This window comes from Molothrus aeneus, chromosome 3, assembly GCF_037042795.1.
Source record: "Molothrus aeneus isolate 106 chromosome 3, BPBGC_Maene_1.0, whole genome shotgun sequence".
In the NCBI taxonomy this organism is placed as follows: Eukaryota; Metazoa; Chordata; class Aves; order Passeriformes; family Icteridae; genus Molothrus; species Molothrus aeneus.
This window is the reverse complement of record NC_089648.1, coordinates 56,471,708-56,496,717: the sequence shown is the minus strand read 5'-3', so window position 1 is coordinate 56,496,717 and position 25,010 is coordinate 56,471,708. Positions and strand designations below refer to the sequence as shown.

At 35.7% G+C, this 25,010-nt stretch overlaps 1 protein-coding gene across 2 annotated transcripts in view; it reads right to left on the bottom strand.

The window, feature by feature from the left end:
* HBS1L (HBS1 like translational GTPase) overlaps positions 1 to 25,010 on the bottom strand; it is a 59,026-nt gene that overhangs the window by 16,187 nt on the left and 17,829 nt on the right. For both annotated transcript variants that reach the window (XM_066546987.1, XM_066546989.1), the window contains exons 5-7: positions 9,140 to 9,248; positions 743 to 999; positions 105 to 270 (exon numbers count right to left, since the gene is read on the bottom strand). In XM_066546987.1, coding sequence (XP_066403084.1) covers positions 105 to 270; positions 743 to 999; positions 9,140 to 9,248 — 532 coding nt within the window. The remainder of the gene's footprint in view (positions 1 to 104; positions 271 to 742; positions 1,000 to 9,139; positions 9,249 to 25,010) is intronic.

The following is a 25,010-nucleotide window of genomic DNA, read 5'->3' as shown; positions in this document are numbered from 1 at the left end:
TGTGATGAACTGACATTTCAATGCTTAGTTTATCAGACTAATATTTTCTGACAAAGCTGTTCTTTCACAGAAAAAAGGTAACTCCCATCAAAATGTGTTCCTACCTTTCTCTTTCTTCACCAGTTTCATCCAAGACCCATGCATAGGCAAATGAAGCTTTACCAGCCTTTTTAGATTCCTGTTCATATTTGTGCATAGTTCTTTTGTTCACATTTCCCAAAAGGTAGAGCAAATGACCCATTAAAGTACTTTTGCCTGCATCAACATGTCCTGTGGAAGAAAATAAATATTACAGCAACTTTATTCATGAAATTTATGCAATTTAGGTGTAGCACAAGAAATATAATAAACATATAAACATCACATGCACTAATTCTTCTGTAATCCATAGAACTTCATAATCCTGTGAGACAGAGACACAGGAAGAAGACAGGTTATAATAACAGCCAGTTAGCATGACAGCCATAGAGTACCTCCAAATTCATGCTAAAAAGAACACGCTGCAACAATGAAACCAAACCAAACATGTTCTGTATGCTCAAAGGGACTCTAAGTAAACCTCACTGTCCAAGTCAAAGACATGTGAATGTACTCCTTCCAAAAAATACAGATGCAACTGAAAACAGTATGAGATTCCTTTCCCTGGAGTGAGGGAAGGGAATTGCTTCCATATTACTTCCAGATTCAATCAACACAGTTTTTAAACTTTATGTTTGTCAGAAATGTAATTTAACAGTATTACCTATTACCACCAAATTCAGCAGCTGCTTTCCTCCTTGTCTCTTCTCCAACTCTGCTTTCACATCTATTTGTGGTTTTGCCTTGCTTGACTTTTTTCCTGGAGTAGGCACCATATTCTGCTCTTCTGAAACTTGCACTACTTGGGGTGAAGGCGTAGATTTTGAGACAGCCTCAAGCACTCCAGAAGCTACACTGGCATCTTCAGGTAACAGTCCTTTCTGAGGTGTATTAGTGTGGCCATTTTCCTCAGCAATCGCACTAGGGGAAAAAAGAAAACACAAAGAATGCACATGGCAAAGAAAATATGGAAAAAAGGGAGAGAAATTGAGTTTTCCATTCACTAACATGTAAGCCTCAAGGAGTATGTGATAAGCCCATTAAGGTGGAACTGATAAGCAGCTGGATAAAAACTGCACAGATACCATCTCTGAACATCTTGTCTGAAAAGCAGCACTGTTTACAAAAGCAAGATAAGATGAAATCTTGTAAAATATATGAAACAGATAAACAAAGATAAACAAGCTTTCCATAGACCCTTCCTTTAACAGGAAGGGAAAGGACAATTATGCAGAACAACCACAGAGCAGGTTTCCTCTGAACTAAGAGCCCAAGTCAACTTTGAAGCACAGATCCTGAAACAGTTTCCACGTACAGTACCATTACTACAGTTCATCATAGTAATGTTTTATTCTGAGAACAGCAATATAACAAAGAGTTGATATTAAGCACATGTAAGCTGCAATTTAAAGTGCAATGCTTACACAGAACTGTAACAGATGAGTTGAGATTTATCAATGTTGAAAAAAAACTGTTTCAAGCATCAAACAAGACACCCAGGACTAAAGACATTTGGATTCTCAAAGTCCATTTTTATAACACCCTGTTCTCCTACAAATCACCATACTAATCCTAATGTTAAATAATCTCAAAAATATTATTTTCTTACACTGTCCCTTTTTATCTCCATTTTATAAATGAACATATTTTCCTGATTGACACAAGCGTTCTGAGAATATATATTATTCTTTATCTGTCATAGCAAAGATGATCACTAAAAACAAACACTGAGTAAACTTTTAAAGACAGCAAAAGCTTTCTTACTGCCTGATAGAGTTGCATGGTAAGGCATTAATGTAAGAAACAAGACTGGAACAGAAGCAGTAGTTATTACAGGTCTGCCAACATTCTATCACAGCAAATGTCAATATACAAACCACTGATTATACAGAAAACTAAAATCCCTACAAAACACTATACTTAAAATTTTATCCAAGGGGAAGAAGTTTCTTCCCCTGGAAAACTGGAAATCCTTTCAAGTTCTGTACCATCATGCTGCAGACTGCTTTCTCTGGAACAGCTCTTCATGCAGGCTCTCAGTCAAGTGTTTCCACATCCACAGTGAAATTTTCACTCCACTTTCTGCTTGCACCCACAATAAACTACCCTGTTTTAATCTTTTCAACTTCTACAAACAAAACTAATTATTTTGGTACTTTAGAATCCCACATTGTGACATCTCAGCTTTTATTTGACATTACTTCTCATTTTCTGTCTGCGTAGGAGTATTTGCATTGTGTTAGCCCCTTTCCATTACATAGATCTCATGGAACAATACAGCCTCAACATGTTAGTCTACTAAAGAAAGCTGTTGAAGAGTTATGATCTAAAAAATTAAACATTATAAATGTTCAGATCAAATGCAAACTTAGCCTCTCACTACAGCAATAAGTACCATGGGACATTTTACAGCTCCCCCTTCTTCCCCAGTTTCAGAACCCACCTGTGTTATCAGTACTGCAGCCAACTGATTGATTTTGACACCTTTTCATAAGGCCCAAAGCCAAGTTTTTCTCTTGATTGTGAGACCAAAGCAAAAATTCCAACACTCATTTCTTGGCTACACAACCCAAGGTCAGGTTCTCGCCTCAAGGCTAAATACCCATTTTTTTTTCCAAAACCCAAGGTCAGGTTCTTGCCTCAAGGCTGGATACCCAGGCATGCTTCCCAAATTAGCTAAGCAAACAACCTGGTTTATGCCAGCCATGATGGCTGCAGGGGTACAGATGGTACCTGTACTTCTGCATAATAGATAAACAATTCTGTATAAAGACGATTTGATATTAAATAAAATATAGATGTACAAAGTCTATTTATATTTTTGTATTAAAATCTTTTCTAAAAAGAAGTTACTCTATCAGAATATTCCAAACCACATCTAGGAGAAGGACAAGTTTTTATCAAACTACCACCTTGGGTCACACAATCTTCTGACATTTTAGAATTCACACTACAAAGCCAACTGTTCTGTATCACCAACTATCACCATGTTACAGAGAGCATTGCAGCTTGACAAGCTGAATAACCTTGATAACACTTGATTCTCTAAACCAAAACAATAGTTGGTCATCATTGCTTTACATGTAGCAATGAAGAAAGTTGATTACACACAAATTATTCCACAGGGAAAAAAGTCACTACAACAATTTATGCTTTTTTTTACTGGAAAAGGGAAGAGCATTTCTATAAGGCTGAACAGAAGGCTCTACCTTTAAAATTCCTTAAATAGTACATTAAGTTTTAGCTGACAACATACTTTGGAGAAAATAATTGTTTTGCCATTCCAATGTCTCTGCAGGGAAATTTTACTTCATGAAAACAGACTGGAAACAATAAAGTTGATAGAGGGTAAAATATACAGAGAATTGTGGTAACTAAGTTTTCTACATATTGTGATAAGGTATTAAAAATCATCTGAATGATGTAAAGTATAACAAATAATTTTTGTCTCCATTATTTAAGAGAGCCTCATATATTTACAATTAATTTGCATTAGAAAACCATCAAGATTAGGACTCTTCCATAATTTTCCTTTTCTTCAGGCAAACTTTAGTCTCAGCATAATATCTAGCAGCATAATACCTAGCATGTTCACATTGAAGTACCAGGACTAGTGCCAATATGCAAAGGTCACACTGAAATGCAAATATGGTATTTTACATTGGTATCAAGTTTTCTTCCTTGAAAGTCTAATATTTGAAGTTCTGGAGAAAACTATTTGTATAAGAAGTCATATCAAAACAGCCTTTACAGCTGGAAATCGTTTTCTCTCCTTCTCAGTGTATGCATTTCTTCCCAAACCAAATTTTCAAAAGTGAAAAAAAAAATTAAAAGGCAGTTATTTAGATGAAGCTGAAGGTAATGTGACTCACAAACATAACTCTCATATTTTTCTATAGCTTTCCAAAATATAATCAAGCATTGTCACATCAGCCTATTAACAGACAAGAATGTATTTTCATAGAGAGGTTATTTGCAAGCCTATAAATTTTATTTCAATAAACTAGGTAATGATTCTTTTTCTAATCCCAGCTGCTAAGATCTTCCAGCAGGCCAAAGCATATGTCAGTAAGGATTCCCCAAAACAAGATGGATTTTGTGTGGTAGAATTCAAACTAATTACAGCATCTGGAAGAACTATGGTCATTGACAGAGACCAAGTACTCTCTCATTTCTATGTAGCTTTCATTGCAACCACCTCTGCTGAAGGCTGCCAAATAGCTTTTATTTTGGGTGGTGCAAAGAAAAAGTGCTAGATACAAATGAAATTAGTGAAACAAAGGTCCAGCCATCATTAGGCCTTGCTATTTTTTCAAGGGTGCAGTATTTGAAGAGTCAGTACACTGCTAGAGTTTAAAAGTTTCAGATATTATGTTTTGGAAACCTGGAAACAACTTGTGCCACAATAAACTAGACTTGCCATTTCAGAGAAGAAACATCAGAATGGAGAGAGCATATGATCTACTTACAGAATATCCCTAATAACACAATTCAGCTTTTTGCTGACCAGTGTCAGGGAAGGGGAGAGCAAGTTTATTGCTAGGTACCTAAGCAGGAAAGCAGGCAGGTTAAATTCCAGTCTCATGGAAGTACATGAAGAGAAATGCAACAGTAAGACCCTGACAGTTACTTATGCTTCATGGCAACCAGATGAGTAGTTTATTGAAAGCCTGATAAGGGCTCAGAAAAATGCTAAGGAGCTCCACTTCTGACAGTCAATAGACAAAAATGAATGACATTGGAAATGCTCATCAGCTAGCCTCTTCCCATAAGGTTTTACAAAATTACTGAATTGAAAACTCCTGCCAGAAGGCAGTACTAGTGTGTCACTAGTGCAAGCAGTCAGGAATATAACCTAGTCAACTGCACTAGAAAGCATCTTTGGTAAAAAAGTTCAAGCTTGGTCTGAGCCACGACAACCTACCCTATGAAAAAAAATTTATATTGGAGGAAGACCACTTCCTAAACCATTGCTCGCATCGTTGTTTGAGGAGTTGATGGAACTCTCCAAAGCAGTCTCAGTTTGCCAACCACTGCTATCTGGTAACATGGAGACATTGACTGATTATGTAACTCAACTTCTTTGAAAGGACAGAACTATTATGAACCTTGCATATGAGATGATGTACTCCAGAAAGCTTGACCATCAGCAATTCAGGAATGAATCTCAAAACAGCCTATCACAGCTCTTTTGGAAATCAGCAGAAAAACCAAAGCCTGGCAGGGACCAACATTTAGTCAAAATTAAAGCTGCCAGGCCAGAAATTTCCTATGCTGTCTTGCCAACAAGGACCATAACAGTAAACTGAATAAAATGTTATGGTTACATTACTGTTTTCTGGGGAATATTAATAAATGCAACATATTTTGTTATAAGACATGTTAGAAGGCATTCAATCTCCCACAAGTATTGAAAGGTTCACACCACCACGCATTCAAAGAGGAACTTGAAAGCTCATCTGCTCAATATTAACTCTTCAGAATTTAGCTTTTAAACATTATTTTCAGTCTTTTAGTCTCGATGCTGGGTGAATTATTTTTACACAAACGACTCTTTTGGAGTACTTACAGTCATTACAGAAATGTCTACATTTATTTCCCCTTTCAAAATTATTAATTACAAAATATTGGTCAGACTAGTTAAAATAATCAACCCTTTTTTGGTCACAACTTCTTCTGGCTTCCTTTATTACTTAACAGAAAGAAAAAGCCCAGTAAACAGTTTTGCTAGAGCATCAGTTTACCAGCAAACTCCATTTTCTGCAGACAATCCCACTAAGAATGTCCAGCAACAAAGGCAATCAATGCTCAAAGCAATGAATGACATCTAACAACCCATCCATTCCAAATAAGATTCACTGATCAATATGAGGTTATACCTCAAAACAAGACTGAATCATAGTCTGAATAGTTAGTCAAAGAATGGGGTTTTTTTGCTAATGCAAGGCTGCTGCTTTTAAAAACATGGTCCAAAAATTACCTTTAAGATCCCATATAGGTAACAACAAAAACTTGTTCATATGTACAATACAATTTCCTTCTAATGGTATCTGCACCAGCACCATACAAATACTTTGGAGTAAAAGTTGGGGGCAGAGTTACAGATGTTGCAGAATCCATTTAGAATGCTTTGAATAATTCATACTGGTGCTTTTGGTCAGTGACAGTATATACTTTAAAAAAGCTGTATTATTATAAACACTCTGCAGTAAATTAACAATGAGACAAGAACATAAAGAATTTATAAAAAGGCTCTAAAGGAACAAGTCTTTCTTAGGTGTTAATAAACACAGACTCTTTCTGTTCCTCAACAGGTTATCCTTATCCTGCCATTAATCCAGAAGGTAACTGCAGAAGAAAAAAAACTAACCCTAATACATTGAGGTGGAAGTTCATGTTTTGTTTTTCATGTCTAGAAATAGATGATTCTCTGCTTCTATAAAGTCAATGACATAGGCCTTGGCAGTGCCTCCACAGCAGCCTGTTAGACAAAGGAAGAAAGGAGGCCCTCATCAGACTCCTTGAAGAAGGGGTATTTAACACATGCAGGCAACTTTACCATTTAAGTTGTATCTTCTTCCATATTCACTGATTGGCTGTGCTCCAAATCTCATGCTCTTTTACAAATCATTCCACTTCTTACCTATTCCTCCCACTTAAAGCTAAACACCTAAAGTATATCCAATTTCAACAGTAAATAGAAGTTTGTTTTCAATTAGTATTTCAGCAGTACCACCGAGATGAATTAAAAACCATCTTCACAATCACAGAATGACAGAATAGTTTAGGTTAGAAGGGGCCTTTTAATGTCATCTTGTTCAACCCCCCTGCAATGAGCAGGGACATCTTCAACTAGATCAGGTTGCTCAGAGCCTGGTCCAGTCTGATTTTGAAAGTTTCCATGAGTGGAGCATCCACCACCTCTTTGGGGAATCTGTTCCAGTGTTTTAACATCCTCACTGTAAAAAACTTCCTTACATACAATCTAGACTCTCTTGCAGTCTAAAACCATTACACCCTTTGTCCTGAGAGAACAAGCCCTCCTGAAGTGTCTGTCCCCATCTTTCTTATACACCTCCTTTAGCTACTGGAAAGCTGCAATGAGGTCACTCCAAAGCATTCCCTTCTTCAGCTTTCTCAGGCTGCCTTCACAGGAGAGGTGCTTCATCCCTCTAATAATCTTGGTGGCCTCCTCAGGGCCCACTCCAACAGGTCCATGTCTTTCCTGTGCTGAAAACCCCAGAATTGAATGCAGCACTCCAGATGGGGTCTCACAAGAGCAACACTAAGGATGTATTTAGAGGATTTACCCACAGATCCTGAAGGCTTAATCTTTTTTCTGCCACTGAACTGTAAGCAAGCATGATACAAACTATGTCAGTGGCCCTGAAAAGAAGCAGAATGGCTGAGAACCATGTTGGAGACAACCACCTTTCATCAGAGACTGAGTCATCACTAGCCTATCCAAGGATTACTTAAGTCTCAGATGAGGAAGCATTCTTCTTATCTCCTCCTTCCCTGTGGAGCAGGCACATATGCTAAGTATCAGAGATACAAAATTCTGTACCTGCTCTTTTTTAGAAACAAACATTTTAAATAGCCATTATTAGAGATTAAAAGAAAAAAAAATCAATCACAACTACATAGAATTAGCTAGCAGATCTTCTTCACTCACTTAATATTCCTTTCTTTTTCTAAACTTCTATCCAAATTAAATTACTACATAGAAGTCCCCATGAAAAACTCCAACTTCTAAGAAATTTAATAAGAACAAAAGAGATGAAGGTACCTGGAACTTCATGAGTCCAGTTGTCAAACCCAGAGCCACTGATTAGAAAACAGCAAGTGAAAGAAAAAATATGCTTCCTTTATATATTGCAATTCTCTAACAGTACAGACAAAATATTTTAAAAGTCCCAGAAATTTTTCATTTGGAGCTTATTGCATCTAAGGAGATTAAATGAAGGTGATGTCTTTTAGCAGTGATATTTGGTAGCATAAACAAATAATGACATCAGTTTCACACCTTGCATTAAATGTGCTTAAGTAGATCAAACTGCTTGATTTCCACTCAGTTATCAAACATGCACAAGATACTGTAAGAAAAAGACTATGCCGCCCTCTTACTTCCAAGAATGCTTTCCAGATCAGAATTACAAACACTGCAGGATGAGGTTGCGATGTTGACACTTACACTTGAGAATTTTTTGACCTCAGGATGAACTGTGGAATTTCTTGCCACAGATTAGATAGCTATTTTAAGACTGGGTTCAAAACAGAATAAGGGTACCTAAGTAAGAAAAAGACATTAACCATTCTTAATAGAAATAGACAAAACCAAAAAATAAATAAAAATTGTGGGGAACCACAGAACACTACTCCATGATATGTCATGGACCATATTCCCAACATACATGCCCTGTTCTTGTATATTTCTTAAACTATTCACTGCTGGCTATTGCTGTAGGTAGACTCTGATTCAGATGTCTGTCTTCTTGCTCTCATGAGACATCCCCCTTAACAGTTCCAAGTCAGGATAAAATTAGAAGCATTAATTTAGCTATAGCACAAGTAGGACCAAACTCTACAACAGTTGTACCCTGGACACCTGTTAAAGTTAATAAAAGCTGCAGAGGAAGGCATGGTTTAGCCATAAGTGATTGTTTTCCCCATCAACTATTCTTAAATACATTACTTCCTTTGAAGAACAAGCAATTACAGTTAAGATTTATTGATTTCATAATTCCACTTATAGGACTAAATTTAAAATAAACGAACACCAAGAAAGTTCAGTATTCTATGAAGCGGATGTTTAAATAATCTGACTACCTGATATCTCTATGCACTATTCATAGTGAAAGGATTTGTTAAATTCAAAACGTGAGGTACCATCTTCTGAAAGTAATTCTGAGTCAAACAAGAAGCTGAGATGGTTAGTTCTGAAGAGCGACACTAGAACTGCTGTGAAAAATAGAAAAAAAAAATATGAAAACTTGCTACAGGTGCATCAGTCTGAAAAAAGAGCTGCTGATGTACCTTGATCTATGAGGGCTTGGCTTACCATGGAACTTCAAATCCCATAGATTGTTTCTTTCCAGACACTGTCATTTTGGCAATTTTTGGCACAATTTCAGATTCCATTCTGGCTGACTGGGAATCCCTTGTTTTTCCTAGTAATAGACAAAAAGTAAGTTTGAACTTAAGGTTGTGACTAACAAGTATTAAATATAAAGTTTAACAAGTTCCATTACTTCTCTCCAACCCAACAATACCAGTCCTTTGTGACCAACACTCACATTTCAGTGTCTTATGTGCATATATTACATAATTAATCATAAAATCTACAGTTAGATCTATTGTGAAAATCTCACCTCTATCTCCAAGCATTCACATGACACCTACACTATGCAAGAGCTATACTAGAAGCAGCTCTGCAGGGTGCCAGAAGCATTTCACACAACACGAGATAAAGAAAGAGTTTGCAGCTGCTCGCTAGATGATTGGATTAATTCTTCTTTAGAGTTTTTCTTTTGCCTTAATATTGCTAACACTGTAAAGCAAAAAAATATGTCCAACTCAGAGAATACTAGCAGCAGCACCAGCTAAGTGTGGGCTGCAAGGCCTTCCCCGAAACCTGAAAACAGAGTTGTCTCATACTGAATTACACTCAAGAAGCTAAGCAATACTCCAAAGCTAGCTAATTTCAAGGTTATTTAGAAGTAATTACCAGAACTGAGTAACTTAATTACTTAAAGGTATTAACTTTTACCATAACTTAAATGAAAACACAATTAAAGTTCATTCTTAGTTTTGTGAAACTAGTTGCACAACTAATAGCACTATTAGTTTCTTATCAAGCTGTAAAAAAAAGATAAATTATTTACTCGGCAGAGGAGGTGTTTATATAAAAGAAGTAAACTAGACATTTTCTTTGCACAGTTCCCTTGCTGTTATTTTAGGATCCCTTCTTCTTTCAAGGAAAAAACTTCCTGTATTACAGTATTTGTGACAGCTGCTGCACATTGTATTCTGAAGGATGTTACACATATGACAAAGCAAAAAAATAATCCAAATTCAGAATTAAGCTGCAATTTCTAAACACGCTTTACCTACAAGTGTATCTGAAAACTAGAAAAATGCCACTACTCTTCCGGTATTGGACCAGTTTGGATAATCAAGAGTCAAGTGAATACCAAGTTACTCTTTCAAGTATTTTAGATACACTACATTAGGATGAACTATTGGAGCCATTTGGCCTTACTCGTTTATGTTAATGCTTCACTTCCTTCTAAAGCACAACGGCTACACCTTTAAACCACAAGATCAAATTGGTTTGTAGGTTACATAAATGGTTGCGGTCAAGGCTGCTGAAGATTTCAGGCAAGGAAGCAGAATACCACAGACATGTCTACAACAGCAAACCAAAAAAGCAAATAATCACAATAGAGATGGGGACATTCTTATTTATCTGATGACTTGGTCTTCATCTCCCTCATTTGTCTTATCTGCTGATACTAATTTTATTTATATGCCACCTGCAGATCTCTCTGCAAGAAATCATCTGTATGTGGTTCATGAATAGTTGCACACAAATAAGAAACAAAATTAGGAAAAATAATTCTCAGAAAATACCATGTTTGAAATCTGGCTACAAGGAACTAATAATTACAAATAACACAATTAAATTGAAATAAGACTAGTTGAAAGAAAAGACAATCATTAGTATTATAAAACTTGAAAATAACTTCCAATCTATTAGTCCAAAAGTCAAAGGATTTACAAAACACATATTCTCCAATCAATTCCAAAACTAAGCTTTACTCTGTACAAAAATGCTGTAGTGTTTGACACAGACTCGAAATTAAATTGTACAAGGAGACTTAACACATTCAACAAATGGATTACTTGAGACAGAAGAAAAAGCCTTAAAACTAGAACTTAGGAAACACTACAAGTTGAAGAAGATACAAAATTAAAATCACAAAGAACGAGAGAAAGTAAAATAATAGTCCATTAAAGCTGACAATTTGGGTAGTTCTTTATTTATATATATTTCAGTTTTATAAGTAACAATAACAATAATAAATAATTATATAAATAAATAAATACTAAAGTAGAGGTGGGGCAAGGAAGCAGACTGGGATCATATAAAGACAAATCAAACCATAGAAATAATCCAAGAATGGCGACATTCATACAGATGAAAAGGCAAGGCAAGAATTATTAGTAACACTACTGATAGAAGCATCAAATACAATTTTCAGCCTTCAATGTTTTTATAACCAAGTACAATAAAATCAAGCAGAACATTTGAGATAAGGACCAAGTCTGTCTTTTATGCATTGCAGGCGCCATTAAAGATTAATAATTATGGCTTCATTACAAAGGACAGAAGGCTGGGAAAGGAGTATACTTCACTATCTAATCTATAGGGAACCGGAGAAAACTGCATGATAAATTCTTATCTGCTCTAGCAGGCAAAGCAAAAGCTATTCGGCACTTAACAGATTGCATGCAAATCCTTAAATTGCACCTTGGAACTAAAAGGAAGTCAATGCACAAACCTGATACAATTCTTAAAACACTTCTTAATCTACAAGCAGGGTACCCTATGGCAGCTGAAGCGTACTACAAACCCAGAAAAAAACATAGAAACAGTAATCCCAATCTGATTAGGACAAGAGCAGCTGTGGAAAATCAACTTTGAAGGGAAAGGATTACAAGGATATACAGATTTTTACCAAGAAGGCCTTCATAAAGTTCTTCATACCTACTGCCTCTTGGACATTCTCAAACACATACTTAGGTAATTCAATGGCAATACATTTCCTAACTCAAGAGTACAGATAAAATAAAAAGAGATACATCTTTCACAAACTCCAAAAGAAGTCCCAATACTTCATTAAATTTCACTACTCTAAGCATTGCAAGAAATAAATCTAAGTGTATCACTAAAAGTAAATGCACTGATTGACATAACACTAGGAAAATTAAAAAATTTTCCTTCTACAGAAACACATAGTATACATTTATAAATCATAAAAATTAAAACTGAAAATAAAAAAGTAAAATCTTAAAAGCTCATCAGCATGATAGTTCTCACAATTCAGAATGTTCAGAACCCCAAACTTCTAGCCTATTTTAAGGAAAGTAGCTTCCAGAGAGGTATTTGGTACTTAGACTGCACTGACATCAGAGTACCAAGGCTAAAGCACACTGTAGCTACAAGTCAAACACTACTACAAAACTAAAAGTGTACTGATCAACCTAGGCTCAGTATTAAACTGGGATCAGCCTAACTACAAAGGGAACAGACTCTACTGCCATTACTCCAATACAACTGGAGTGTATGACACCTTGACAAAGTCCTCTTCTCTTATTCTTGACTGTGGTTTTACCTTTCCTGTGACTGCCAGTTGGTCTTCTGACTTAATTCAAAAGTCTGTTAAGACTTACTCAAAAAGTATTACTAATGACACCTGATATAACTTCAAAATTGTTAGCAATACAACCCCAAAATCTGATGGCACAATAAACTACCTGCAGGCTGATAAATATGATGATGACATAGACAAATACATATGTGGGAAGGAAGTAAAACATTGGGATAGTCTTTAAAACTGAACACAGTCTCTCTAGATGCTCAAGATGAAACAGTAGAAATACATAGATTTAGTCAACCACCTCCCTTTACTGTGAGCAACTCCCTCTGGATTCCTTTTCTAAAACTGGTTGTAAGCAGTACCTGTAAAAAATCTGTACAAACAAATCAAAAGATTACTCTGGCCACATAATCAAACATAACAGGCTTGATAAGTCCTTTTTTCAATTTTGATACTTAACATTGAAAATAACAGGAAGATAAAAATTAATCTTTTTTCTAATTCTGTTGGAGGTATGGAAGGTTTCAGTAAATGGAAGAGTTGATTGACAGTGTAGTCTGCTCCCAGGTAGTTCAGAGGTGAATGAAAAGAGGAATCTGTTAAACAGCCACTCTCTCAAAAAAGACACATTGATACCAAATGGATATTGGCATATTTAGAGAAATGCACACTAGCACTGGGTATTTAAAGCCACGCTTTGTCCAGATGACCATATCTTTCCAAAAGCTGTAAAAAAATGCCACTGCTCTCAATTCCTATACACAGAAGCTTCTCCTCCCAAGTAGTCTTTCTTACCCAACAGTAAATTGGCACTAAACCTCTACACTCAACTAGCCCACTGCATAGAGAAGCCTGTTTCTGATACAATGAACCATAACGTTTCAAGTGCCTGAATTCAGCTTGAAAAACAAAGACAAATGTCAAGACAGGCATGTCTTGAGCTTATGCTTTTTCAGATGGCAATTCCATTTAAATAAATCCTTGTCTACTCACAAACCAACTACTAGTGGTATATAAGCACTGGCAAAGGATCACACCTTCAAAGGAATTATGTTCCAATCATCTGTAGACAGCTTGCTATTAGTTTTTCACTTGCATGCTTTTGACATTTTTATTGCTTATACTGATTCTTCTCTTTTCAAAATTGAATGTGCACTTGAAGGCAGCTGCGTACTATTTCAATTTTGAATAGGGATAAGAATCTTACATTTAACTGACACTTGACAGACAGAATAAAGTTACTTAAGCAGGTCCTCCTAATGCTGTCTAAACCAGCACTGCCATGAGAAAAAACACACATGCAACACCATGCTTTCTAATCTACAAGATACGGTTTGCATCCTTTCCTCTGCTACAGACTTTCTATATAACCACAAACAAGTCACTTACACCTCTGTCTGCTCATTGTACAGCAATAGCCACCAATTACATCAAAGAAAACAGGGCACTGGTTTTGTGCACCATGTCATGAGCTTGGTGCACATGTCATGAGAAACAGTTCTGTCTGAAAAGCAGAATTAATAACCAAGGCTCCTCTCAAGATAATACACTTCCCTTCCTATATGCTCTGCTATGATTTTAAACTAATTTTAAGACCCTGTAATTGTCAAAATACTTCAAATATAGACTATGCATGAGTGAGTCAGCCAGATGTAGACACCTACACGATCACACAAAATTTAATGCTCAGAACCATGTATCACCTGTTTGACCACACATATCTGGGTTTATATTAATATCTAATAAATCCACCCTGTCAGACAACTCACCTGAAAAACTTCAAATTTTTACATTTTTCTATTTATGCCACAAACCTCACGAGTTTTAAGACATGATTTTTTTTTTAATTTGCCTTAAAAATGGTAGAATTTTATTTTTTATCTCTTCAAATGTCAAAGCACATGGAAAAAAATAACATAAAGAAATATCAAAACTTGTCAAATTAGAGATATGCTACTGAAAATAATTTGTTTTGGTTTCATAATTAAACTGAATTATTTGGCACTCATGAATTCTACAAAATGCTGTAGGTTATAGTGGTAACTTGCAGTTAGTTAAGTTTGCCCTGGGATGGAGTACACTATCACCAGTGGCACTGGTACTTGTATTAGTATTACCAACATATCACAATTCTGAGAACATTGTCAGAACTCCAAGACTCTTAACAATGTACCACCAGTACATAAAAAAGTCTGCATGATGTGAGAACTTCAACTTACAGAATTTCTTCCATTCTTCCAAACTTTAGTACCTAAATTAAACTGGTTCAAAACAGCCACTTTTAGAAAACCATATGACATTATGCTACCATAAACTGCAACATACAAGTGGATGCTACTGAACATCCACAGCACTTCCAAAAACAATGGAACAGTCCAAAATAATAGAAAAGACAACTTGCTAAGTCACCACCCAGTGATGAGACACAGCCATTCTAAAGATATTACTGAAAACAATTCTCCAAACAAGAACCCTGAACTTTTTCTTTTTAAAAGAAAGGTTATTTCCTAATAGAAACCACAGTCAGGGGCTTTCCAGGTAACTTGGTCTCATTGTTAAAACTATTACCTTCTCTGCAAAGTTTCAGAGGGTGAATATGATTTTTTTTTCATGTAATTCAGAGTAGGCATTTTCACTGAAAAATGCTGAAAATAAAAATATTCACTTGCACCTCACTACATGAATTTTTTGGTTTGTTCTTAAGGTTTGATACAACAAGAGGGAAGAGAGATACTGCAGGTTCTTGAGTGGTGATATTCCTGAGTCTGTCCGTCATGGACCAGTTTTCTGGGATCCACAACTTGCTATCCCAAGACTGAAGTTCCAGAAAAGTTTGCTTCACTACATGCAGCTGCAATAACTGTGAGTGCAGCAGCCACAGTCAGAAGGGCTGGCAGCCTGCTACAGCCAGCTGGCACTCCTCACCTCTCTGGCTTTTCTTTCAATGTTTGCAGTTTTCAGCAAGTTGACATCAGTAGTCCAAAAATTAATTTGTTCAAGTGAGGCTCCTGCCTGGAGCTGACTTTTTTGGGTTTTTTTTACTTCCAAACAGGGAGAACAAACAAACTGGAAGATAAAAGATAGAACAGAGGGTTTTTAAAAATGGCATCTAAGGAAGGTATTATTTGCATAAACTAAATCCATCAAGTGATCTTTCCACATTCTGAAAATCCACTTGATTTTGCCTTAGCAAACAGTTTGCACATGCTCTTATGGCTTAAGTTTTAAAAACTAAATCCCTGAAACACTTCATCAACATTCAGTATGTAGCTGCTAAAACTGTTTTTGTCCAGGCAGGACACAACAGTGTCACCTGAATTCAAATTCTACCTCTCCTGTGGTCTCCATAGTTTCCTACCACAACAATAAATGGGAGGCATAAATCTGTCCTGAATACATCATAAAAACAAACAAAACTGGAGGTCAAGAGAAGAAAACCATGTAGTGAGAACTGGCAAAGCAGTAAAACACATAGATTATCAAGAACAGATGAAGACTAGAAGAATGAAAACCAGTCAAGCAGAGAAGATGAAACAGAGTGATAGAGTGAGCATGAAAAAAACAAAATGACAGTTATTAGTGAACAACCTACCCTGAGGAAAAACTGTGTATAAGGAGAAAGTAAGAGACCATATATGCAATGATAAGTTACATGCAAAGCTAAACACAAACAAAGGAAGCAGAAATTGAGCAGAACTAAAAGCAAATGCAAAGTATGTCTGGAAAAGAGCAAACATGGAAAATAATGGCCAATTATTGGAAAAATAGGTGGGAAACTGGGAATTGCTAGATAAGGAGATTGAAATTATCAAGTAGAAAAAATGGAACTGCAATAAAAAATGTGGAATGACATCAGGAAATAAATAAAATACTGTGTTTAGGGCACAAAGACAAATTCAACAAAAAAACTGAACACAACTGAATAAGTTAGAGGATTAGAAGGACACAGACATGTATGTTAGATCAAGTTGAAGTGGCAACAACATATTTTCTTTCCTGTTTGAAACACAGCCAAAATTTCTGGAGTTCACCACATCTCTTGCCATCAATACTACCTCCCCAAATGAAGCCAGATGATACAGAATCCAGCAGTCAATTACAGCTGCCTTCTCTTGCTCTTCTCACCTGAAACATCTTCCTGTGAGAATTTTCTGGCCATCAGGACTTATTTAATTTACACACATTCAAGCCTGCAAGCAGCACAAAATTAATGTTACCTATTAAAACTATTTTTTCCAAGTGACTCTTTACTGCAATCATTCCATCGAATGGTGTACATATAATTTAGAATATCTAATGTTGCCAGAAACACACCTCAGAGAACAGTGTATATTCTAATATAAAAGATTTTACTCATGTCTATTACTACTAGGAGCTTTCAGCATTTTCACAACTTATACTTGTATATCTTAGTATTTTCATGCTTAAATCAACGTTCCAATTTTTATGAAGTTATGTTTAAGCAACACACGACGGCAAAGAAATGCACAGACCAGTTCTATACATAGACCATTGGTACAGTCTTTCCAGAAATATGGATAATTAGTCTGGTTTGCATTCATGGTTCATCTGTTAGGGGAAGTAGTGCCTGTTAGACAGGCACTGATGCTATAGCAAAACTCTTAAGATTTCCAGTTTGACTAAGCCAACACCTCCCCTGTAAAAGAACAGAGCTCTCCTGTGCAGAAGGGCAGACTGGGGAGTGGTGCGTGTTTTCCTTTCGAGAGAACCCAAGCATCAGCTGTCTCCTTTTGATGTTTCCGACATGTAAAGGTCCAAGAGGAACTCAACTATCAAAACAGCAACTTTCTCATCCACCAAGTTTTTCAAAAGGATGTCCCTGTGATATTTCTCATACCTACTGCTTATAGTTCAATGGACTAAAATTCAGCCCTTCACATGACCGTAACTCAGCACAACTCATCCTGTAACTATTGAAACCCAGTTTGTGGGAGGTGTATTGCTCTGCATTCTAGCAATGCCAACAATACCCATTCTCAATCCGTAACTGAAGCTACGATCTCCTGCAAAAATAATTTATTAGATATTTGCAGTTGTTCTGCAACAGCACCTTTACTCTCCCCCAAATACACAACCATAAGTCGTTGGTGGTGTTTTCTAACTCAACGAATTTTTCTTAAATGACTGTGAACTGTCTTTCAGTGAGATTTACAAAAAGCTCAGTCTGATATTTCTGAAGTGCAACTTCCTACCATAAATGGTCATGTAAAGAGCAGAGTCAGCACTATGGGCAGGATAACCCTAAAAAGATATCCCCTTTACCCAGTCACATAATTGAACAGAACACAGATTCCATGCAAATTACCAGAATTTCTGTTAAACCTTGGCCCAAAATGAGTATGTAAAACTGAAAGTACAGTATGTACATTCTATTACAATTGTATCAAATTTCCAAAAATAACAAATAGCAATTTCAGGTTTAATTCATAACTACTGTTATAATGCCAGAGGATGGTGCTATTTGCACATCATTCAGATAATTCAGAAACATCATACTCTTTACATGTTGACATTATTTATGCAAGTACATTCCTGTTGATTGTATTGAAGGAGTGCAAGGCATTTTACAAAAAGAAAGCTTTCCTGATCCACAACTTTTATTTATGCACTAAAACTACTTCAGTATGAAACAGAAATTTAAGAACAGTGAACACAAAAAACATAGAAGCAATCTGACACTATTTAAAAAGTAAAATCATCTTACATTTGTTCAGCTTTTCCACAACCATTCTGCAAATTTTCAAACTTTCTCCAGAAACTTAATGAGATAGCCTTTTAAAGTTGCAGAAGAAAATGTATTTACTAGCCCTACACAACTGTTTAAGCTGTAAATATTTCTAGCAGTTTTAAGGTCCAGAAAAATGCAAAAATTTTGTGTGGTGAGAACTTGTAGGCAGGACTAGCTAAAACCTTATTTAAATTTAGGTTCTCTGAATTCTCAACCCTCTCACTCTGCTGGTGACATTACAATCACACCAGATCCTCTCCATGACTTTGGGGCTGGCAATGCATACAGCACAAGGCACATTTCAGAGGGGGTGGCTTCAGAAGGCAAAAAGCCTAATCACATATCAAAAATTTTTGATAATGAAAAAAGCAGTTCAGGGGCTTATGTAAGATGTGATTTTAAAGAAGCAAGTGTTCAACAGATTGAGTGAGTATAAGTCTTTTAAAAAAAAAGAAAAACAAAACAAGGTCCAGCCGTACAGCAATTACTCATAATACTGTGTGCACACAAACACCCATCCCCTACTGTAAATTGAAATACAAATGTATTTAATCAAAAAATCTAGGAGTTGTTCATGAGTACAAGGGCGAAACTCACTGACTGACATTGACTTTTGCACTTCTGCTTGCAAGTTTATGGCAATCAAACAGGAAATCCTCAGAAATGTCCCCTTTCAGTTTGTGGGTTTTTTCCCCTTAAAAAGACAAAAGCATAGACATATTCTACTTACATATTTTACAAAATGTCAGCCAAATACTCCCATTTTGAATGCTTTACCTATAATGAAGATAAAGGGAAAATAGTATTTACTAGAATTTCATTCCAGGTAAAGAGAGTAGGAGTGGAGGTATAGGATTGCCAGCAGAAATGGAACTGAATAGATGGAAGTACATTATATGAAGCAGTTTGTATTTCAAGGGGTTTTGCTTTGGTTTGATAAAACGGACTTCTTGATCATCCTTGCCATGCTCATCACCTCCTACTCAACATAGATGGAGACATCTTCCCAAGCCAGTAGTTAGGGTACTTTTCAGGGATGTGGCAAAACTAAGTACAAAGTCTTTACTATACCTGACAGAAACTGTGGATGATATGGGTATCACCCACACAACAGTAAATGTTCAGACTCTTGATGTTTTGGGGGGCTTTCTTCCAGTACTTAAGCAAGAGACAACCTTCCCACTAAAAAGCATCTCACTATAACTCCTAACCAGCTTTGGGTGTGAGCCTCAGTTCAAAATCATCTTTGTGTTCAGTATTTATTTGTTCATATACAGAACTCAAAGCAAACCTTAGTTGCATTTTTGCTACAAATACTAAAATGCCTCCTGAATTCCACAGTCCATAGCCATAGTGGAGATCTGAACTCAAGAAGAATTGCTTCAGGGCCTTGTGCTGCTTTCACTAAGAAAGAAAACTGCTACAGTGGAAAGAGATACTAAGGAACAAAGATTAATAAAGTTCCAGAACTCTTTTTCTTGTGAAACATAAATAATATTCTAAATAGTCATAATATAAAAAAATGTACTAAAGAGTATTATGGTTCTCTGTATTAAAAACTACAATTAGATACAAGAACACAAAAAAGAAATCATTATCAACAAAATACCTCTCTCTAATACAGTGAAAACAAGTGTGTTATTTTAAATCCCAAAATAAAAATCATTAAAAGGTATTACTTTGATCAAGTAAATTAGACACAGTAATTTTCCAAACTGCCAAAAGACAATGTTTAGTGTTTGGGTTTCTTGATCAGGAGCAATTTTAATAAATTGAGGAAACTGACAAGGAAAAAGCTGACAGTATTAACCAGAATGGAAGTAATGATGCTGGAAGGCAGGCTCCAGTGAAGATAAACCCAGTAAAACACAAGACTGACATTCTAAGCTCATCTTCAGAAACAGCTGTGCTCTATGCAAAGCTGTTAGTGAACCCAAGAATAAGAAGTGAAATAGGAGCTAAGATCTTACACCTAATATTTGCTCTTACTTTTTAAAGCAATCTAGCAGAACAGGGCCTGCCCCTATGTCCCCAAGAAAATGGGAATTTTCATTTTCAATGAATGGAATTTTCACTTTCAATGTAAATTTACATACGGTAAATATCTAAGTACTATAAATAGCTTACATTAACTAATGATACACATGAATGGTGGAAAAGGTACCTCTGATTGGTGACAGGTGCCAATACATAACTCCCAGACCTAGGAGCTGATAGGCTCCTAATCACCAGAGATGTAATCAAATACAATAGAGTAGAAGAAATGGTATTTACAGTTGTACAAAACAGAATAGCTCAAAGGTACTGTAACTTGAAAATCCTACCTCTTTTGCTATTGCAACTAGTCTCTTACCCAAAATCTCTTATTCCAACTAATCTGTTAATATCCAAAATTTAGGCAGCTACTGAAAATGCATAACCTTGTAAAAAGTTAAATAATAGATTAACTGAGTTTATTTTTAAAAATTGAATCTTTAATCTCAGTTAATCTCTCTAATCTTGAATCTCAGTTAAATGCATACATCTAAAAGCCACTTGAATAATCACTCGGAAGCTAAAATGTAAAATGTTCAAATTTATACCATTCAGAAAGAGTAAATGTTAAGAAAGAACAAATCAGACACAAAAGGAACTAAAATACATTGATCTTTGCACATGCAAATTAGGTCAAATTAAACATTTCCCACAATCTGTTCAAAGGAAACATTCTGAGTGAACATACACTCTTCTTGTAATAGGATTAAATGTAAAATAATGAAGCAAAAACACTTAAGAGAACCATGAAAAATAATTAACAAGGTGCTGTTTCTCCTTTGCATTTTTTCTCCAATAAGACTAATATTGATCAACCTACTCTTCCCCACCTTAACTGTTCCAAGATTTCCAATTAAGGGATGAGGTGTCATGCTTTTGGTTCAATTTTGCATTATTACTCAACATCAACATATTAAGTGGGGAGGTTAAAAAAATAACTGCAGGATCACAATTCTTCCCTAGAAATTTCAGAAAAGCAAAGTAAAGTTTAACACTTTTTCTTATATCAGATTCAGCCTAAAATAATTTTTTTATTAGATTTACAAATTATTTATATGTAGATGGGACAGCTTAAGTCCTCTAGAGGCATTCAATTTTAAAAACATAATACCAGGAGAAAACACTTAAGATTTCCTCCTTCCAGCTTAATTTTATTTTCACTTAAATTTATTTTCATTATTTATTAATGATGTTCTTACATCATTAAACCAAAGGTTGTAGGTGCACCATCAATATGTTATAATATGCTCAAAATCTACAATTCCCTACTAGAGATTACATTTCACAATGTGGTATTATTTAGCAGAATGCTTCCCCTATTTTTTATTAGATACCACTTTAAACATCTTCCCCTCTCAATACTATTTGCCATTCATGGTGGAACATCAGAAGAGAAACAAAGGGAAATGAGGCTTCAAGTCCAGTAACACTCATATCTGCTAGTTCTTGGTAATTTGTCCATAACATAATGTGCTATTCCACATGTGACTGCTCACAACTGGAAGAGACCATGACTGCTCATAACGATGCTGGTGAACCAGTATTTTATTCTATCTTACTACTGGCACTCAAAGCTCAGCTTTTCTGATATAACTAGCTACACCACCACTAGTATCTCTTGCTGGTAGACTTGGCAGATATTCCTGTGCTGTAAAGGACACTTTTTTTTTGCACGAGCAGCTCCAGCCTTTTGGAAAAAAAGAGTGCAATCTCAGTTTTGTCCTCAGTGCTACACAAATGTAAGTTCAATTATCACACACACAAGCCTACTCAACAGTAGCTATCTTTAACCAAAGACAAGTAATAACCAAATATATCTGCAGGAGAGGATGACCACATTCTCAAAGCTTGAATTAGAAACTCTCAGATAAAGAAGTTTGATACTACTAAGTCATACTTTACTATCACATAATTTTCTTCTAGTTCGTTTTTGTGAAATTTTCTATATGTCTTCACTGTAAAATCAACAGGTTTCATTCAACAGCTACTTTTGCTACTTCCTTTAATTCTAATGGAAAGCACCCTACTCATTCCCTAAATAAACATAAATAGTTCGCCACACTGTCATCTTGTCCTGTTCATAAATAGAGTACATTTGAGGAAGGGCAGAAATGAAAAGGAAGCCATGGCTAATAAAAATACAAAGAAAAAAAAAAACCAACCAACCAACCAAACAAAAAAAAACCAAACAACTTCAGCATTCTTTCCTATTTAAGTATCTTACTGGTAATCCAAAGAATATTCAAATGCTAGGTGTGAAACTGTTAAAGATCTCTGAATTTAACTTGCAAGACAGACTTAAGCTGCATCAATGCAGTAGGCTGATCAAAGGTATTTAATGTATCTGCAGTCCAGAACCTCCACAGTATCAAAACCAACATACTAGCAGAAAATATATAACTGAAGAAAGTTCACACAACTATTACTACAAATTTAGAGACTAATCTTAAGCTATCTGAAAAGCCATGAAGTTTTCCTGGACCATTACTGTGCAGTTTGTACAAACACTTAGTTACAACAGATTATATACCAGAAAGATATATTTCCCTGAGGAATATATTATGTATGCAACACTGAACATTGCTAAGGATTTAGAGAACCTACCATTAATTTGTTGATTTAGTTGCAAGTAGGCCTTTGAGTGGCTAACTGATACAAAATCATAGAATTAAGCTCTAATTGAATTTATCAGGGAAACCACTGCAAGGAAGAGCGTAGATACTGGCCAAACTGAAGTAAACAAGGTACAAAAAAGCTACTTGACATGCACAGCAGCATACATTTGAGAAACATGAAATTCAACTTTAAAACCCTACCTCTTCTGTGTTAAAATTTAGGAAAAAAATCATAAAAGTAGCACCACATTTCAGCATAAGAATGCTTTCTCATTTTAACTATACCATGTTTTACATTATCTACATTACTTATCTATACTTGCAATACTTATATATATTATTACTTTGAAAATTTATTTATTCCATATTTTCCTATGAACTCATATGGTGTCAGCCAAACTTATCTGATTTCCAGCATTATCAAAGATGAACTTGTTTAATCAAGACTAGAAAAAATTAAAACCTAATATTACTATAACCTGAAAAAGAGAGACCCATATTTAGAAAATAACAACCTATATATAGATGTAAGGCGAAACATAACACTGGAGGTTCTAATCTCTGGTGCCAAAATAGTTCAGAGACACAAACTGATTTATCAAAAGCTGCATATCTGAGTTTAGAAGCAAAATTGAATATAATAAAGTACAGCCTATAGTTTTAGACAAGCTTTGGAAGACTTATCAGATGCAGATCAACATGAGAAAAATTTAATTTGCCAGCCTGAAGCAGAGCATTTCACTCTGTCATGACTTTAGAAGGGAACTCGCATGAACTCAAGTTCATTCCTTCATGTTTTTCTCTACACTTCACAATTACAGTAGCACCTGTAAGCACACAGATAGCACCTACAATCTTGCAATAGTTTGTTTGCATACATGTTATCATAAAAACAGCACCAAAAGCATAAAATTTAAAGCACATTGCTGCCTTGAAAAGTGTTTATTTAAGACCTTTGGGTAGCACTTTTTTCCTTTTTTTTCAACTCAACCACAGTTACATTATCTTGCCTAGTGGACAAGTAAAGTTAGTCATTTTCCTGTTTATGTGGGTCAGCAATAGGGAAGAGGAAACATTAAAAATAGGAAAATGTGATTCTAAAACCACAAAAAGTTGCAGCAGGCACTCCAACAAGGAGTACCCAAAATAACTTTAACTCATATTTTGGAATTAATTAGATACAAAATTTCCACTTAGGGTGAGCTCCTATAGGCAGTAAAAAACATAGAAAAAGAACTGAAGCAACAACCAGTCAAAGCTCTTGCATGTCTTTGACAATATGGCATTACAACTTCTGCAGACACAAGTATTTTCCACAATAAAGTCAGCTAGTTTTCCAAGCTTTTGGTATTTTAAGCATTAGTTTCTGACAGTGGACTCATGAGTTTTAATTTTAATGGCCATTTCAATCATCACAAGTATAACAGAAGGAAGGAAACTGGCACTTCACATAGTTTTAAGTGTCCTCACTGAAGACTGAAAGGCTGTGAACACAGAAGCTGAGGTGATGAAAAATGGGTGATATCTTGTCACCCAAGAAGAAAACAGTTCAGGTGTAAATAGAGGCACACAAGTGGTGGCATTTCTGTTATGTCTGATATATATGTGCCATAATACACTAGACTATGGAACTAATGTGCTTTGTTACAATTCTGAATCATCCACAAAACTGAAGAAACACATCCAGAAGACTGTACAGAGATGAAGTTTGCATAGTTGACACAAATTTTCTGGGGAAGGAACAGTATTTGTAGTGAAAGACCCTTAGCATAAATAGACATTGTGAAGTAATTTTGTGTTTAAAGCCTGCAGTTTTACACCATCCTGGCTTTTACTTTTTAACTTATTTTCTGAATTTTCCCAGGTTTCCTGTTGGCACTCAAGCTCCTTTCTACCAGTACGTAATGTATTTTAGTCTGCTTCTCTGGCTCCCACTATTTTGGATTGGATATGTATATGCCACTTCTAATGTTTAGATGTCTTACTAGTTTCTAGAGTTGAAATGCACTAGTTTTCAACTGCAAAACACTCCCATGTCAGCATTCCCAATGGCATCCCCTCGCTTTGAGTACTCTTCTGGTACAACCTGAAGTACAGCTTCAGGTAGGATTTACAATCTTTAAATTGATCCATGATAGCACTACAGCAGCA